This window comes from Heteronotia binoei, chromosome 4, assembly GCF_032191835.1.
Source record: "Heteronotia binoei isolate CCM8104 ecotype False Entrance Well chromosome 4, APGP_CSIRO_Hbin_v1, whole genome shotgun sequence".
In the NCBI taxonomy this organism is placed as follows: Eukaryota; Metazoa; Chordata; class Lepidosauria; order Squamata; family Gekkonidae; genus Heteronotia; species Heteronotia binoei.
Window position 1 is genome coordinate 16157699 of NC_083226.1, and position 16853 is coordinate 16174551.

The 16853-nt window shown below is 45.2% G+C and overlaps 1 protein-coding gene across 21 annotated transcripts in view; it reads left to right on the forward strand.

The window, feature by feature from the left end:
• ADGRL3 (adhesion G protein-coupled receptor L3) overlaps positions 1-16853 on the forward strand; it is an 813661-nt gene that overhangs the window by 683822 nt on the left and 112986 nt on the right. For 11 of the 21 annotated variants that reach the window (XM_060236824.1, XM_060236827.1, XM_060236810.1 and 8 more), the window contains one exon: positions 14797-14823. The exons of the other annotated variants lie outside the window; for them this stretch is intronic. In XM_060236824.1, the coding sequence (XP_060092807.1) occupies positions 14797-14823 (27 nt within the window). The remainder of the gene's footprint in view (positions 1-14796; positions 14824-16853) is intronic. 21 annotated transcript variants of the gene reach the window in all.

The window sequence follows — 16853 nt, forward strand, 5'->3', positions numbered from 1 at the left end:
AAGAAAGCTGACAAGAAGAAGGTTGATTCACTTGAAATGTGGTATTGGAGGAGAGTTTTATGGATACCACCAAAAAGTCAAATAAATGGATTCTGTATCAAACCAAGCCTGAACTCTCCCTAGGAGCTAAAATGATTCAGCTGAGTCTAATGTACTTTGGTCATATTGTGAGAAAACAAGAACATAAGAGAAGCCATGTTGGATCAGGCCAATGGCCCGTCCAGTCCAGCACACTGTGTCGCACCTCCACATGCCATCAGGAGGTCTATCAGTGGGGCCAGGACACTAGAAGCCCTCCCACTCTTATCCCCCTCCCAAGAGTCACTGGAGCTGGTTTCCGATTGGCAGTTTAAGGCAACCCAGGGACAGCTCAGAAACGGATCAGCAAAGCGCATCCAAACGCACACATCTGCCTCCTGCCCCGGCCTCGTACTCACACCATCCTCTGGCATCCTCAAAGCAGCTGAGAAAGCTACTACTTTTGAAGGGGTAGCAAATTTCTGAGCCATTCGCCTCTTTGGCATCCGGACGCAGAAGCGCGCAAGATAGGCGGATTGGTGGTGTGAATTTCCCAATCCACTCTAAGCGCTCACTTGTATTCTTTTTTTTTTTTTTCAGGTTAATAAATGGTTTATTTGATAAAATTCTTAATACAACTATAACTTGAAATAATACAAGGTTGCGTATATCTTAATGAGTTTGGTCAATTAAAAACAGCAAAAGAAAAGAAAACAAAAAAGAACATCCAACAATAAACAGTACATTTTAACCAGCAAAAGTTATATAACCAAAACAAAAAAGAGGGACAAGCCAATGTTAAAATTGCGTAATCATATACAGTGGAATGAGTTATAACCACAAGAAGTCTTTATATAATTTACTTTTGTTATAAGAATTTATATAAAATGGATCACTATCAATTCTTTCCAGGATAGGAAACCAAATTGCAATGTATTTAGAATAGGCTTGGTAGGGGTCGGTAGTGTCTAAAGACGCCTGAATCTTGTCCATTGCTATGTGCTCCCAAATTTTTAGGAGCCAGGTGTCGAGGGATGGGTTGTTAGAGTTTTTCCAGGATTGGGCTACCGTTGTTTTTGCGGCCGTTAAAAGTTTGGTCATAAGGGATCTTTTTGAAGATGACAATTTGGAACCAGGCCAGTGATTGAGAAGTATTATCTTGGGGTCTTCAGGAATTATGGTTCCCAGTAAAGATGAAAGATGAGAGCAAATTGAAGACCAAAAAGGTCGTAATTTAGGGCATACTGGAATCCTCACTACCCTCATACACAACCTCATGGCACAAGGACTGTGGGTTCACGCTCTCTCCAGACCAATGGGACGCCATTTGGGAAAGCGAAATTTTGCACACCAACATTATAAATATATCACAACAGAACTTTAAATTAATTGCCCGTTGGTATCTTACTCCTATCCAACTCTCACATATGATTACTTCGACTTCCCCAGTTTGCTGGAGAGACTGCGGTCTTAAAGCTTCCTATATCCACTGTTGGTATTCTTTAAAAAAAAAAAAGCTGCCCTGAGCACATGTGCGCATGGCCACTAAGAATGTATGGGGGGAAAAGAAACCCAAATTGCACCAAGGAAATGGTGCGCTACCGCCATCTGGGCTTGCCAAAGTGCCTCCCGCGTGGGATACAGGCATTTAGCAGGCGAGCGTGTGGACGGGCTCCCATGCGCCCCAAGCTGCCGGTTTGGAACCTCCCTAGAAAAGACAATCATGCTAGGAAAAGTTGAAGGCAGCAGGAAAAGAAGCAGACCCAACATGAAGTGAATTGACTCAGCTGAGGAAGCTGTGGCCCTCAGTTTGCAAGACTTGAGCAAGGCCGTTAATAACAATGCTTTGGAGGGCATTTGTTCATATTGTAGCCCCAAGCCAGAAGCAACTTGATGGTACTTAACAGACACACACACACACACACACTGTAGCAAAGTGGTAAAGCCCTGCTTTGCATGCAGAAGGCCCCAGGTTCAGTCCATCTCATCTCCAGTTTAAGCATACGAAGTAGAAGGCAACGTGAAACTAAGGCCTCAACCTGAGACCCCGAAGAAAGGATGCTTTGATAGAACAGTGGTCCAGCTCAGCATATGGCAACTTCGTATGAGCGGCATGTCAAGAGAACTTAGGGCAAATCATCCCAGCAAGTGAGCTTCCATCGAAGTGATACAAAAAGCCCAGAGATAGGCTCAGTCCATCAGGGGAATTAGACCAATGAAAGTTCAAACACTTCCTGGTTTTGCATCAAGAAGGAACAGAGGCTGGTAGTCCTTTAGGTCGCTGCTGAGTGACATATGGCCCGGTTTGATTCCTTAACCTGTCTCAGTTTTCTAGGCAAACTAACAAGTTGCCTGGCAGACACCTGCTGTTCAGGGACCTCTGTTTTGAAAGCAAAACACAATCTATCTGTGGTACAAATGACTCAGTTTTAGAAGGTCAGCCAGTGTGCCAAACTCAAAGCAGCTGGCTTTTGAGAGTGCTCCAGACGAGGACTTTTTTTGTAGCAGGAACTCTTTTGCATATTAGGCCACACACCCCTGATGTAGCCAATCCTCCAAGAGCTGACAGGGCTCTTAGCACAGGGCATTCTGTAAGCTCCAGGAGGACTGGCTACATCAAGGGGGTGTGGCCTAATATGCAAAGGAGTTCCTGCTACAAAAAAAAACCCTGCTCCAGACCATCCAAACGTGCCCTCCTTTTTTCTTCTTAGCCCATATCTCAAAACTGATATAAAACCAGTTACCTATCTCTTAGATGCCAAGCTAAACACAGATTTTTAGAGAAAGACCTCAACAGGTTTCTGGCTTCAGGCTCCTTTTCTCCACCACAACTATTTCTTTAACATTTATGCTGCAGCTACAATACACCTTAGACTCCAGATACTCCTCTTGCCCTAATATCCATTTATTCTTGTTTTTGTGATAGCTAAATAACTCTCCCACAGCTACCCTATTAACTCTCACCCCCTGAGGTGTTTGCTGAGCATCATAATTCATTGTTCTCTCTGGTTTCTTTCTCTCTCTTTTTCTCAATTTTTGGTTGAACAAGTTAACTCTCTCTGACTTCTCACCTTTTTTTCCCGTGAGTTCTTTTCTAAGGTTTTAGAGCCTGTGTGAATAGTTTGTTGAACTTACTGCTGAAGGAAATATGGGTTCAGATCTCTCTCCCACAAAGCTCCTCGAGAGTTTATCGCTATCAGACAGGGTTGCTGGTGAAGGTAGGATTTGAGATGCATACAACTTTAGCTCAAATATTACAGAGCTGCTCTCTCTCTCTCTCTCTCTCTCTCTCTCTCTCTCTCTCTCTCTCTCTCTCTCTCTCTGTGAAAAACTTCTCAAAGACTCTTCTCCCCTGACTCCCAGATCCCATTCCTTCATAAAGCTGTCTTTAGGTAGGACCACAAGAAGTTCTTAGACCCTTTGGCCTAGTTGCATGCCCTTTCACTCCTAGTAATGGAACCCACAGCTATATCCTTTCTAGGCTTGCCAATCCCCAGGTCCCAGTGGGAGTTCTCCCACTTTCCCAGGCTCCTTCCCGCTCCCAGTCAGCTGGCTGGGGGGGGGGGGGGAAGCCCTGCCTCAACAGCCACCATGTGCCTTTCCACCTCCGGAGGCGTCAGACTCCACTTGGAAAGGCTTCCTCTTGGGATGGTGTGTCTGTGTCTTTAAGGCTGAATGGGGGACGGAGGCAGAACAACATGGCTGCTCCCAGTGGCTGTGAAAGCAGCCCAGACCCTCCGTTGGTTGCCCAATCTTTTCAGAGGCCGTTTGCATAGGAAAGGTAAACATGAACCTTTGGTTGCTCTGTGTTATTTTGAAGAAGTTGGATGTTCAGCAACTCATGAGTAGAGATGCCAATCCCCAGGTGGGAGCAGGCCCTCCCCCGCTTCAGAGTCATCAGAAACGGGGGGGGGGGGGGAATGTCTGCTGGGCACTTCATTATTCCCTATGGAGTTCAATTCCCATAGGGTATAATGGAGAATTGATCTGGGGGTATCTGGGTGCTCTGGGGGGGGGGCTGTTTTTTTAGGTAGAGGCACCACGTTTTCAGCATAGCATCTGATGACTCTCCTTAAAATGCTCTCCAAGTTTCAAAAAGATTGGACCAGGGGATACAATTCTATGAGCCCCAAAAGAAGGTGCCCCTATCCTTCATTATTTCTAATGTAGGGAAGGCATTTAAAAGGTGTGCGGGGGTCCCTTTAACTGTGATGGCCAGAACTCCCTTCGTAGTTCAATTGTTCCGGTCACAACGTTGCTTATGGCTCCACCCCCAATGTCTCCTGGCTCCAGCCCCAAAGTCCCCAGATATTTCTTGAATTGGACTTGGCAACCCTAATCCTGTCAGTAGGTTGGTTGGCTCATTCTCAGTGGTGAGGATTTTCAAAGGTTAGTGAGTGAGGCCCACCCATAAGCAGCAAATCTGCCGTTAACACCAGAGTCCCTGAAACTTCCACCCAGCCAAAGTGTCATTCATCTCTAGCAGATAAGAAATTTCAGTGGAAGGCGCATCGGAGAGCCTGAGGAAGTGCTTTCCCTTTTGTCTCTCATCTCTCAGGACCAGAATAAAGCCTTCTCCCTCACCCCCATCTGTCACAAGGCAAGGTTAACATGCTCCTCTGAGAGGGCTGTTAGGGATCCTAGCTGGACAACACAAGTTCTCCATAACTTAAGAAGAAGAAGAAGACTGCAGATTTACCCCCCCCCCCCTTCTCTCTGAATCAGACTCAGAGCGGCTTACAATCTCCTACATCTTCTCCCCCACACAACAGACACCCTGTGAGGTGGGTGAGACTGAGAGGACTCTTACAGCAGCTGCCCTTTCAAGGACAACTCCTGTGAGAGTTCTGGCTGACCCAAGGCCATTCCAGCAGGTGCAAGTGGAGGAGTGGGGAATCAAACCCGGTTCTCCCAGATAAGAGTCCACACACTTAACCACTACACCAAACTGGCTTAAGCTTTACAAACTCCTTGGGCCCAATCAAAACTATCATCCAAACCATTTGGAATCTGCTTTTTTAGCATTTTCTGAGTCACAAAAAAGACATATTGAATAAAATTGGATCCTGAAAGTGATTCTGAGATCTCCTGCAGCGACTTATTTCCAGGAGTCCTTCGCTTTCCTCTTCCCACTTGTATGAGTCCATCTTTCCCAGTTTTATATAACTGCTGGGGGGGGGGGGGCGGGACTTGCAATCGGAGTGGTGCTCATATGCAAGTCCTGTTTTGGCCTCTGGATAGAATTGAGGATGAGTTGTTTGGTCACTTTTGTGGTGCACCACCTCATTATTCACCAAACTTGCTAGCATACAGTTGCCATTTTTATGATATTATCTGGCTGGTTGAGCTCTCTTTTTTTTATGACGGCTGTGTTCACGTTGAATTGCTGGGGTACACACTAATTTTTCTGCTGTCAGATGTATTCCATCAAGGGGAAAAAACCCTGATCAATGGCTATCGATTTGGAGTGTGTCCTGAAAGTTATTAAATACTCAAGGTCTTGCTATGAAGTCATTAATCATGACGATTGCTTTAAGGAATCATGTATTTAATATTCTGTCAGGAAATCCTGTTGGCTGGTTTGTAAAATGTAGATTAGTCCAAAATCTTTGCTGAATCTGTATCATACCAATATGGGGCTGAACTTTGCTAGCAAACAAAAATATCGCCCATAGCAGCAAAAGAGGATTTTTGACAACAGGATACTCAAAGCAGCCATTGAACTCACTGGAATCTCACTGCGGGCTGCCTTTAGGCGGAAAGGTGTCCTCATTACTTCCAGATGGCTCTCTTACAGTGATAAATTAACTGAATTTGGCATAATTTAAAGGCAAGGCATAAATAACGAGCTTTCATGTCTCGCTGTTGATGTACCGGCTCCAGATGCCAGTATTGGTCTTCACTGCCTAACAACAACTTAGTAGTGGCAATCCATGCACTTGTTTGTCCTGGCAGTATATTCAGCACTCTAATGCTGCCTTCGGCAGTCCTGTGTGTGGGTCCCCAGCACGTCTTGAAGATGCAGGAGCACAGATCACCTTTCAATTTGCCTCCAGCGTTCGAATCTTAAATAAATTGGGTAGTGTAGCCGCTTGGGGAGGGAACGTGCCCTAGGCAAGTCCCTTTTTTGCAGTCAGGAAACAGTCTGCTAGAATCCAGTTTGGACCGGGTCACACATTAATTGGCTTCCTTTCAGCAAGAGAGGTCATTATGCCAAGATTGTGCTTCACGACCATGAAACATGACCATCCATCTCTTTCCCCCATCGTGATTTCTGCCCATGATGGATAGGAGTCTGACATGTCCTTCGGGCATCTGTCCAGCCTCTTTTTACTCTTTACACCTGCCTGTTCTCCTCTCCTGCTTTTTGAGGAACCCTCCTAAGTCCTTTGCGGTTGAAAAGGACACAGCATTTTTCATTACCAGTGGTGCTGTATTGCGGGCAGCACGCTTCAGAGTGTCTCACCTGGGTGAGCAAGAGTATGTGCTTCAGAGGCAACATCACAGAGGAGATGACCAAGCTTAGGTAACCCTGTGGGCCCAGTCCTAAAGGTACTAGTAGTGGTGGAGGAGACTAGTGGTGGAGGAGAGCCAGTTTGGTGTAGTGGTTAAGTGCACAGACTCTTATCTGAGAGAACCGGGTTTAATTCCCCACTCCTCCACTTGCACCTGCTGGAGTGGCCTTGGGTCAGCCATAGCTTTCATAGTTGCCCTTGAAAGGGCAGCTGCTGTAAGAGCTCTCTCAGCCCCACCCACCTCACAGGGTGTCTGTTGGGGCGGGGGAGGTAAAGGAGATTGTGACCACTCTGAAACTCTGAGATTCAGAGTATAGGGCAGGGTATAAATCCAATTTCTTCTTCTTCTAGATCATGGCTAATTGATCCCAAAATTCCCAAATGTATATTTAGGTACCTGTAGGTAAAGGAACACTTTCTTGCAGTATGAGCATTGAAGAGCCAAAATAATAATAACAACAACAACAATGGTGCAGTGGGAAGACAAATGGTATGCCCAAAAGTTGGTTTAATGAGCATTAGGGATGGGTATGATAGATAGATAGATGAATTTATTGTCATTGTTCTCAACAAAAAGAGAGCAACGAAATGAGGTGCTCTTCCACAAACATACCAACACATCAAACACACATATTCATAAACCATTTAAATACATCTAAAACCATTAAACCATTTAAACCATTAAAACCATTTAAACCATTAAATAAACATTCATAAAACCATTAAACATTCATAAAACCATTAAAACCATTTAAACCATGAACCACCTCATAAACTAAAGTTTGTGATTAATTTTGGCAGGTTCTTGCTTTGCAATGTCAGATCTGTGATAGATCAACTGGAATGAACTTTGCCACAAACTTTGAAGCTGTTTGTGGAGGTTCATTGCAGTTTATGAATGGATACATTTCCAGACAGTCTTGGCTCAATCAAGATGTTACCAGACTTCAAAGCAGAAGAGGAGGGAGTTTCCTGTGAGGGTATGTCCCTGACTTATTCCTGAGCTGTTCAATAGACTCCTGTATCTGCAGCAATGCAAGCAAAAGAGGGACGTTTTTTCAAGAGCAGTACAACTGGTTTAGCATACAGAATGCCCAGCAGAATCAAGTCCCACTGTGGCAGTGCAAGCTTAAAGGGACTGATCGATCTCAAAACACAGAGTCACAAGGAATCCAAGCAGGGATGGCGGTTTCTGCAAGCTTGCTGCAAGAGAATGGGAACAAGAAGGAACACTGGCAAAGGGGGATGGGGGGAAGAACCCTATTGAAACTGACAAGAGTAGTTTGAAACTGACAAAAGCAGTGGTGAGAACCCCAAGACAGAGGGGGGAAAGAACCTCCTGAACCTATGTCTGTAATTTCCCCAGAAAGCACTTTCCTGAAGGCACCTTCTTGGTAGGGGGAACGTAAATCAGGTCCCATAGATCCAATCTTCATCAAACCTGGGCAGGAAGAGGAGAGTCAGCCAGAGATCCCCTGTGAGTTTGTTGTCTCGCCAGCAATTTCTAAATTGCTAAATCTTTAGAAATTTTTCAAATACAAGTTGCCAACCCTATCTATGGGGACGTTTATTTTATTTATTTATTTATTTGTAATTTATATCCCGCCCTTCCCACCAAGTGGCTCAGGGCGGCTTACAACATATAAAATCTAACATGAAACATAAAAGTTTAAACATTTCATATAATTTATATAATTAAAATTAGACCACTCAAACAATTTACATATAAGAAGATTAAAAACATTCTACAGACTTATAAAACTACGCTCGACTTCAGATTTCAGTGCCGGTTAGTTGTAAGCCTGCCGGAAGAGGGTTGTCTTACAGGCCCTGCGGAATTGAGCAAGGTCCCGCAGGGCCCTTACCTCTTCCGGCAGTTGGTTCCACCAGGAAGGGGCCATTACAGAGAAGGCCCTATCCCTCGTAGATTTCAAACGGGCTTCCTTTGGCCCGGGGACAACAAGGAGATTTTGAGTTCCCGATCTCAATACTCTCTGGGGAACGTGTGGGGAGAGACGGTCCCTCAGGTAGGCAGGTCCTAGGCCATATAGGGCTTTAAAGGTAATGACCAGCACATTGTACCAAACTCGATAAAGTATTATTAAGTACTATTAAGATCAATTCTGCCAGAATAACAACTATATTGACATCAACTAGAGCATTTTTGTGGGGTTCAGGAGCTGAAGTGCAGCAGGACAAAGATGATAAGAAATTTGGGGGTTTGTGTAGGGGGTATTTTTTGAGGGAGTATATGCTGATGTTAATAGGGTCAGGATGAGTGCGGTATCAGGTTGTGTCTTTTTAAAAGACACAGAGTGTGGGTGATGGCAGGTTGCACCACTGGCATGCTGAGAGAGCAAGAAACAAAAAATGGGGGTCCCCCAAATGAAAATTATAAACACCCATTCATTGATGGAATGTTTTTTTCTCATGCCACACAGAACACCCATGTCCCTTTGAAATGCCAAGAACCAAGGAAAGTTAGTAATCTTTATATTAATATTCTGGAGATTATTTTTAGTTGACACATTAAGTAATGAGGAAGTGAAGGCTAGATTGTAGCAATATTAACGCAGTGCCAAATATGAAAGGTCAAGAACAAATTAATTTTAATTAACTTTCAGCCTCATGCAAAGTTCCAAAAGTGCTCAAAAAGAATGTCTAGTGCATTGTATTATTTATGTTGCTGTTAATAAAGGGTATTACGTGACTTCTGGTTTTGAACTTTGCTGTGGACCAGCATGGCTACCTCTGAATTTTTTGCCACTGTTGAATGTCTGTATTGCATTCCTCCATAGTGGATTCACTGAGTAGTTTGCATTATAGTTTTTGATGCCTGGTTTTTGGATTCCATCTCTCTCTTCTGGCTATTTCAGTGGCCATGATGCTAATTAACAGCCCATTTAATCTGTGCATCCCTTTGAAATAACAGGTGCAGCTGAGCAGTGGTCTCATCCCTTCTTCCATGGTGGCTGGCAGCCTTATTCCTGGCACCAGAATGGGAGAAAGTATGACGATGGTTTGTAAAATCACATACACATGACTGCCTCAGTGTGTTCCTGCTGAGCCATTAGAGGCAATTATTGGATGGGAGGGAGTCACCGGGAACAGAGAAGTGAACTGCCTGCCCATAGCATCGCTCAGTATGAGGTGGTTGTAGGAAAAAAGATGCTTCCAGTCTGTGTCAGGCTGGTCCTATGAATTTTTTTTTTAACTGAGCAGTCATCTAGGTATTGACAGTCATAGGGATGGTACTGTGTCATGTTCATGCTTCACACACCCAGCTTCACTGTAGGCTGAAGCTAGCATATTTTGTTTTCCTTCTAGTGTCCTGGCCCCACTGGTGGACCTCCTGATGGCACCTGGGCTTTTTTGGCTATTGTGTGACAGCGTGTTAGACTGGATGGGCCATTGGCCTGATCCAACATGGCTTCTCTTATGTTCTTAATATGCTCTGGGGAGTCACAAGCAAGCCGTTAAGAGTCTCTGTAATACTAAAATCTGTAAAGACGAGGAAAGATGGCTTCTTGTCCAGTTGCTGTACAGTTCCATTTTTTTTTTTTAGCGTCAAGTCACAACTGACTTTTGGCAACCCTTTATGGCTTTCTAAGCAAGAAACGTTCAGAGGTGGTTTGTCGTAGCCTGCCTCTGCATAGCGACCTTGGGCTTCCTTGGTGGTCTAATCTGGGCTGACCCTGCTTAGCTTCCGAGATCAGGCAATCTGGGCTACCCAGGGCAGGGCAGTTCCAGGGCCAGATGGTCAGAATTTACCTCTTAGCATAGTTCTGTTCAGTCCCCAAAATCAACAGCAAATGAGACACTATCCCCTAGCAGGAATTTCTTCTTGACGCTGTTACGCTGGATGAGAAAAACAAGGGGTGCAAAGTGCACAGGAGATAAGAGAAGGGAGCGTTGAAGAGAAAGACCAAAATCTATTCCTCAGATGAAATGTTTATTTGTAGGAATGCTGCTTTCAAACATTAAATATAACACAGTATAATATGTAAAAGATTTAAGCTTGGAATTCAGTAGGATTTGCAGTAGCCCCGATGTAAATATCTATACATAGACTGCGCCCATGATGACTTAAAATAGATGGCTGCAAATGGTGGTTGCCTTGGTTGGACAGAGATCCCACAATTCCTTCTCCTACAAATATCCTCCTACATTATAATTCTCTTGCCAACCTGCTATATTAGATTGATTTTATGTGATCAGCTCCTTTATATGTGACCAGCAGGGCTTTTTTGTAGCAGGAACTCCTTTGCATATTAGGTTACACCTCCCTGATGTAGCCAATCCTCCAAGAGCTTACGGGCTCTTTGTACAGGGCCTACTGTAAGCTCCAGGAGGATTGGCTACATTGGGGGGTGTGGCCTAATAAGCAAAGGGGTTCTGGTGATCGGATTGGGCAGATGCAAGAATGGGGCCATTGCTCAGAAGCATCTCACTCTAACAGATGAAGTATACAAGGTGGCCCAATTGTCTTGAGGCTGTGGGTGCGTTTGGAATTTTGACAATGGGAAGTGGGCACCACCACAAAATGGCTGCCTTTGGGGCTGGAAACAGTCACAGAATGTTGGACAGTTCCAAGCTAAGCATCTTCCTAAGATGGAGGCCACTGTTTCTGAATGTTGGATAGTTCCAAGCTAAGCATCTTCCTAAGATGGAGGCCACTGTTTCTGAATGTTGGATAGTTCCAAGCTAAGCATCTTCCTAAGATGGAGGCCACTGTTTCTGAATGTGCACTCAAACCCAAAGGTGTTCTCCTGAAGCGCCTCCTGCCCCAGTAAGGTGCAGGGAAGCCTGGACTGGCTCTTTTTTGCGGGGGGCGGGGGAGAAGCAAATTATCACCAGCATGGCGGGCACCATGCTGGGGATCACTGCTAATAGACCATCCTGTCCATGGTGTTTGATGTGATAAGATGATCTCTTACAGCCATGTGAAAAGTAGCCAGGCTTTGAGGGTGGAGAATTGTGTAGGCACCATTCAGTCAGACGCCATGCTGAGAGAAAGGAACCTTTCCTAGCTAATGGCCCTTCTCTCTCTCATTATCCAACTCGGCTAACCATCCTTGATTTTCAGTTGCTAGGGGTAATTAGCCGAGTGAGAGCATCAGAGATCAAATGCCCTTCAGGCAGCTGTGGTTTCTTCTCTCTCTGCATGATAGCAGGCAAACGGTTCAGAGTTCCTGAACACTGACTGTCCAGAGGATAGCTTCAGACTTTGGAGCGATCAAAGCACCTGGCCTGGGGAATGTTAACAGGCACCAGGTTCCATGAGAACTGGTGGGGAAAACGCATGGCTTCAACAATATAGAGCAAGCAAAGATGGAGAGGGTAGAACTTGGACTTTGGGACTGAGGAATCTCAAACTAGCATCACTGACATTTCATCCAGGCACCCAAAAAGCAGGGCTTTTTTTTTAGTAGGAACACAGTTCCAGCTGGCTTGGCGTTGGGGGTGTGGTCTAATATGCAAATGAGTTCCTGCTGGGCTTTTTCTGCAAAAAAAGCCTTGTGTAAAACAATAGTAACATCAGGGGGAGTGGACTAATATGCAAATCAGTTCCTGGTGGGTTTTTTCCACCCAAAAAGCCCTGTATGAAACAATGGTGATATCAGGGGTCTATGGCCTAATATGCAAATGAGCTCCTGCTGGGCTTTTTCCTGCAAAAAAGGCCCTGTGTGAAACAATTATGATGTCAGGGGTGTGGCCGAATATTCAAATGAGCTCCTGCTGGGCTTCCCCCCCCCTGCAAAAAAGCCCTGTATGAAACAATGGTGATGTCAGGGGGTGTGGCCTAATATGCAAACGAGTTCTTGATAGGCTTTTTCTGCCAAAAAGGCCCTGTATGAAACAATGGTGATGTCAGGGGTGTGGCCTAATATGCAAATGAGCTCCTGCTGGGCTTTTTCCTGCAAAAAAGGCCCTGTGTGAAACAATTATGATGTCAGGGGTGTGGCCTAATATTCAAACGAGCTCCTGCTGGGCTTCCCCCCCCCTGCAAAAAAGCCCTGTATGAAACAATGGTGATGTCAGGGTGTGTGGCCTAATATGCAAACAAGTTCCTGAAAGGCTTTTTCTGCCAAAAAGGCCCTGTATGAAACAATGGTGATGTCAGGGGTGTGTGGCCTCTTATGCAAATGAGCTCCTGAACTATTTTTGCCAGAAAAGCCCTGCCGAAGAGCATCGATAGAACTTTCATGTTGTGTTTTCCAATGCAAGCAGTTCCATGGATTTTCTCGCATTACAGACTACACCACGTTTCCCGGAATGACTGTTAATTTCTGTGTCAGAAAAAGCAGCCCGGGAAACTGTGATTAGTCGCAACAGGAGTACAGCTGCGAGGGGAGGGGGGGAGACGACTTGCAACTGAAGAAAACATATTTTAATGAGAAATTGCGGGTTATTTTTCATCTTCGCATTCGGTTAGCTCTCCTGTTTGGTAGGCAGCCAGACGTACATGTTCTTTTGAACAGCGGTAAATAGGTCAGCTGTCAGCAATGAGCAGGAGCGGCTTTTGAGACCATTCTAGTGCCATTATCTGCAAAGAGGATAATGGAGTCTGACTCTTGCAAAAGGAGGGGCTCGAGGAATTGTTATTGTCAAAAGCTGATAATAAAAAGATAAGGCATGTAGAATGTATCTTCATATATCGGGGGGAAGAATGCCTTAAGGTGCATGGGAGCTTGTCAACTTCTGCCGAGGCTTCCCGAGACGGCTGTATTAAATTTCCAATATTAATGCTCTTCAAAGGCAGCAGATTTCTAAATCAATTGACATTTTGCAGAAGCCAAACGAGAGCAAGCAAGGCAGCTGCAGAGCTGGAGTGTGGCTCCTTTTCCTATATCCATTGCCACTGTCAGGAAATGACAGCATTGCTGGTTTGGAGGGTGTCCGATAGAGTCTATAAGGGCTTCATTCTCCCAAAGGCTGTCTGTGCTATACCACTTTGGGCTATGACTCACCAGATTGTCTGCTTCACCAGAGAAACCAGCAAGTCCAGAGAAAGCTTAGAACCCTGCTCTAGTTTTCTACATGTAGGGCCTTCTTTTGTGTATGAAGAAGCACTCTGTCTTGCAGGGCTTTTTTTGTAGCAGGAGCTCCTTTGCATATCAGGCCACACCACCCTGATGTAGCCAGTCCTCCAAGAGCTTACAATAGGCCCTGTACTAAGAGCCAGTTTGGTGTAGTGGTTAAGTGTGCGGTCTCTTATCTGGGAGAACTGGGTTTGATTCCCCACTCCTCCACTTACAGCTGATGGAATGGCCTTGGGTTAGCCATAGCTATCGCAGGAGTTGTCCTTGAAAGGGCAGCTGCTGTGAGAGCCCTCTCAGCCCCACCCACCTCACAGGGTGTCTGTTGTGGGGGGGAGAAGATATAGGAGATTGTCATCCGCTCTGAGACTGATTCAGAGAGAAGGGCGGGGTATAAATCTGCAGTCTTCTTCTTCTCTTAGAGGACTGGCTACATCAGGGGTGTGTGGCCTAATATGCAAAGGAGTTCCTGCTACAAAAAAGAGCCCTGCTCGGGAGTGTGCAGTGAGATATGAAAGTGGCATAGGCCAGACTCAGGTTTACCACCTCAGTGCAGACCAAACAAGACAGAGAAGCAGGGAGATCCAGGATCTGCTCTCCTATTAGGGAGATCTCTCAGAATCACAACAGATCTCCAGACTACAAAGCTCAGCTCCCGTGGAGAAAATGACAGCTTTGGAAGATGGACGGTATGGCTTTGTACCCCTCGGAGGTCCCTCCCCTCCCCAAACCCTGCCCTCCCAGGGCTCCACTCCCAAATCTCCAAGAATTCTTCCACCCAGAGTGGGCGAGCCCATCTCCCATAGTTCCATTTGTTCAAAGCAAAATGGGAAACGAATGCTTGGGGGGAAGGCTGTTTTAGCCCTTCCCTAGACGCTTTTCCTGATCAACATTCCCCCAGTCTGAAGCAATTAACCTTTTTTTTGGGGGGGGGGACATTTCGACTAAATAAACAACACCTGGGAAAGGATTGAATGCCACCTCTCCAAGCATGCATCCTCACTCTGGTTTGCTCTTTGTGGCTGTTCCGAACTTGAAAGTGGGGGGAATCTGACCCCCCGAGATCTCTTCTAACTTGGCCCTGGCAACAGGGCCAAGCTGAGTCCCACTTTCTCTTGCTCGAACCGGGGAATTGCGTGTTTGATTGCTGACCTGCCTAGTACCTCTTTTGTCATTATATTCTAATGTTGACGTTCTTGTCTTTATGTCTATGCATTCTTCAGCTTTGAGGATAACAGACCCTTCATCAAGTAAGAATGACCTGAATGGCTGATAAATCCCATTTATCAGTGTGGTCCCATGAACCTGCCTTGTCAGATCAGTATTCTTTAAAAAAAATAAACCATTACAGCTTCTGTCATTCACATTCAAGGCAGAAGAGCAAACTGTGCAGGAAAGCAGGAAGGCCTACTACTTCTACCCTTCGTGTATCTCGATTGGCTGCCATGCAAATTTTAAAAAAACAACTGTGATCTCATGTAGTACAGACTTGGGATCCCTCCGGATGAGCTTTCCTGGCGTGTTAAAGCTGCGCATCTCTGAACGCTGAAATGTGAGTTCGGAGCGATTGGCTCAGATTGGAATTAATGCATCGGAGGGGCAAAACGTTCAAAAGGCATCCGAGAGCATTCATGCGCTCATTTGAACTGATGTTAAAGAAGCCCTGACTCTGCGTTTCTGGGCAAAGTGCAAAAAATTCTGCTTTAATGATCAAAACACGCAGCTGTTCCACAACCCGTCAATGAGGACACGGCAGATATTTAAATATTCTACATCTTTGAATAACGCTGATTAACTTTAAAGCCTTTGAATAAGTCTGTACAAAAATGCTGGAAGTTAACAGGAAACAACAAAAAAAGCATCAAGTAGAGCCTTGGATAATGTATTATTTATCCTGCAAGAAAACCTAAGAAATCAGTAGCGTAGCTCATACCAATGCCCCTAACTTTACAGTGGACTTTCAGTTTGTTCTTCTGGTGAAGAGTCCTTTGTGTTCATTTCTTTTGTCTCATATTCATCTCTGCCATTCTTTTACAGGAATTGGGGGGGGGGGAGGGTGGACACAATTGCAGTAGTACTGGGGTGTTACAGCAGGCCCAGAGCAGGCTGAATCTAAGTGCCCCCTGCTGCTCCGAAGGCCTATACCTGTTCTCAGTGCCACCGTCTGGGTCTGAGCTGAGCAGATGTTGCTGCTTAGACTCAGCTTGCTGCCAGCTGCCAATGGCCTTGCGGGGCAAAAGCCCACCAAAAACTTTCCAGTAAACAAAATGGCTGGCCTACCAATGGGCACAGTGCATTTGAGGCCGAACTCACTTATCCATAGGTCTGCTTTGTGGAAGAAGAGAAAACACCAAAGGGCTGATTTCTCACTAGGTTTGTTCCTATCTTGTAACCCTTTCCCCCCCTGGCGCTTCTGTCCGATTTTGCACAAGCTGCTGCGAAGCTGCGATTTACCCCACCTCTTTCCCGTGGCAAGCAGAAACTGGTTTTCAGAGGATCTTGCTTGCCATGGGAAAGAGGCAGAACAAGTCGCAGCCCCGCAGCAGCTTGTGTAAAATCAGACAGACGCACTGGGGGGAAAAGGGCTCCAAGACCGGAACAAGCCTAGTGAGAGATCAGTCTAGCTAATTTTTTATTTATTTACAGTTCACAAATGCAAGCCCGAGCATTGTTGTTTTTGCTTTTTAATTTGCGGCATATCTACAGTATGCAAAAGCAGCTGTAGGCTCTATGCAGTGATGTTTTTAAAAGTTTTTAATCAATTCTCCAAGACTTGTACTCCACTCCCTCTATGCTTGAGAGCTCTGATGCACTTCAATATCGGGGCAAATTCCATTTCCCTTACTTACTGTGTGCGCAGAGCTTATCCTGCCCTTGAAGCGATTAGTGAAGCCAGAATGCAGGAGAAGTCTAAGAGAGCACCAGAGCTTCAAAAGACCTTTAGAAGGAGCTTCCAACTTTTGTAGAATAAATGGATTTTGACGTGATCCACAGCCTAGTCCACAAAGACTTATGACATTTTTTCCCCATTTATTGTCAATACCGAAGGCCCTTCCACTTTTGCGCTGCCAGCCATGAGAGGAGAGGTACACAACAAAAAATACAAGCTAGTGACCAATTTATTAAGAAATATATAGAAACCTGTCCAAACGTCCAAAACATGTACATTCAAGTCCCAAAGTAGTGTGGTGACAAGCCAATCAATTAAGTACTTGTTTCTTTCCAGTCTTCATCAGACGTGGGACCAATATTGATTCAATTATATAGATTCTTTACATCA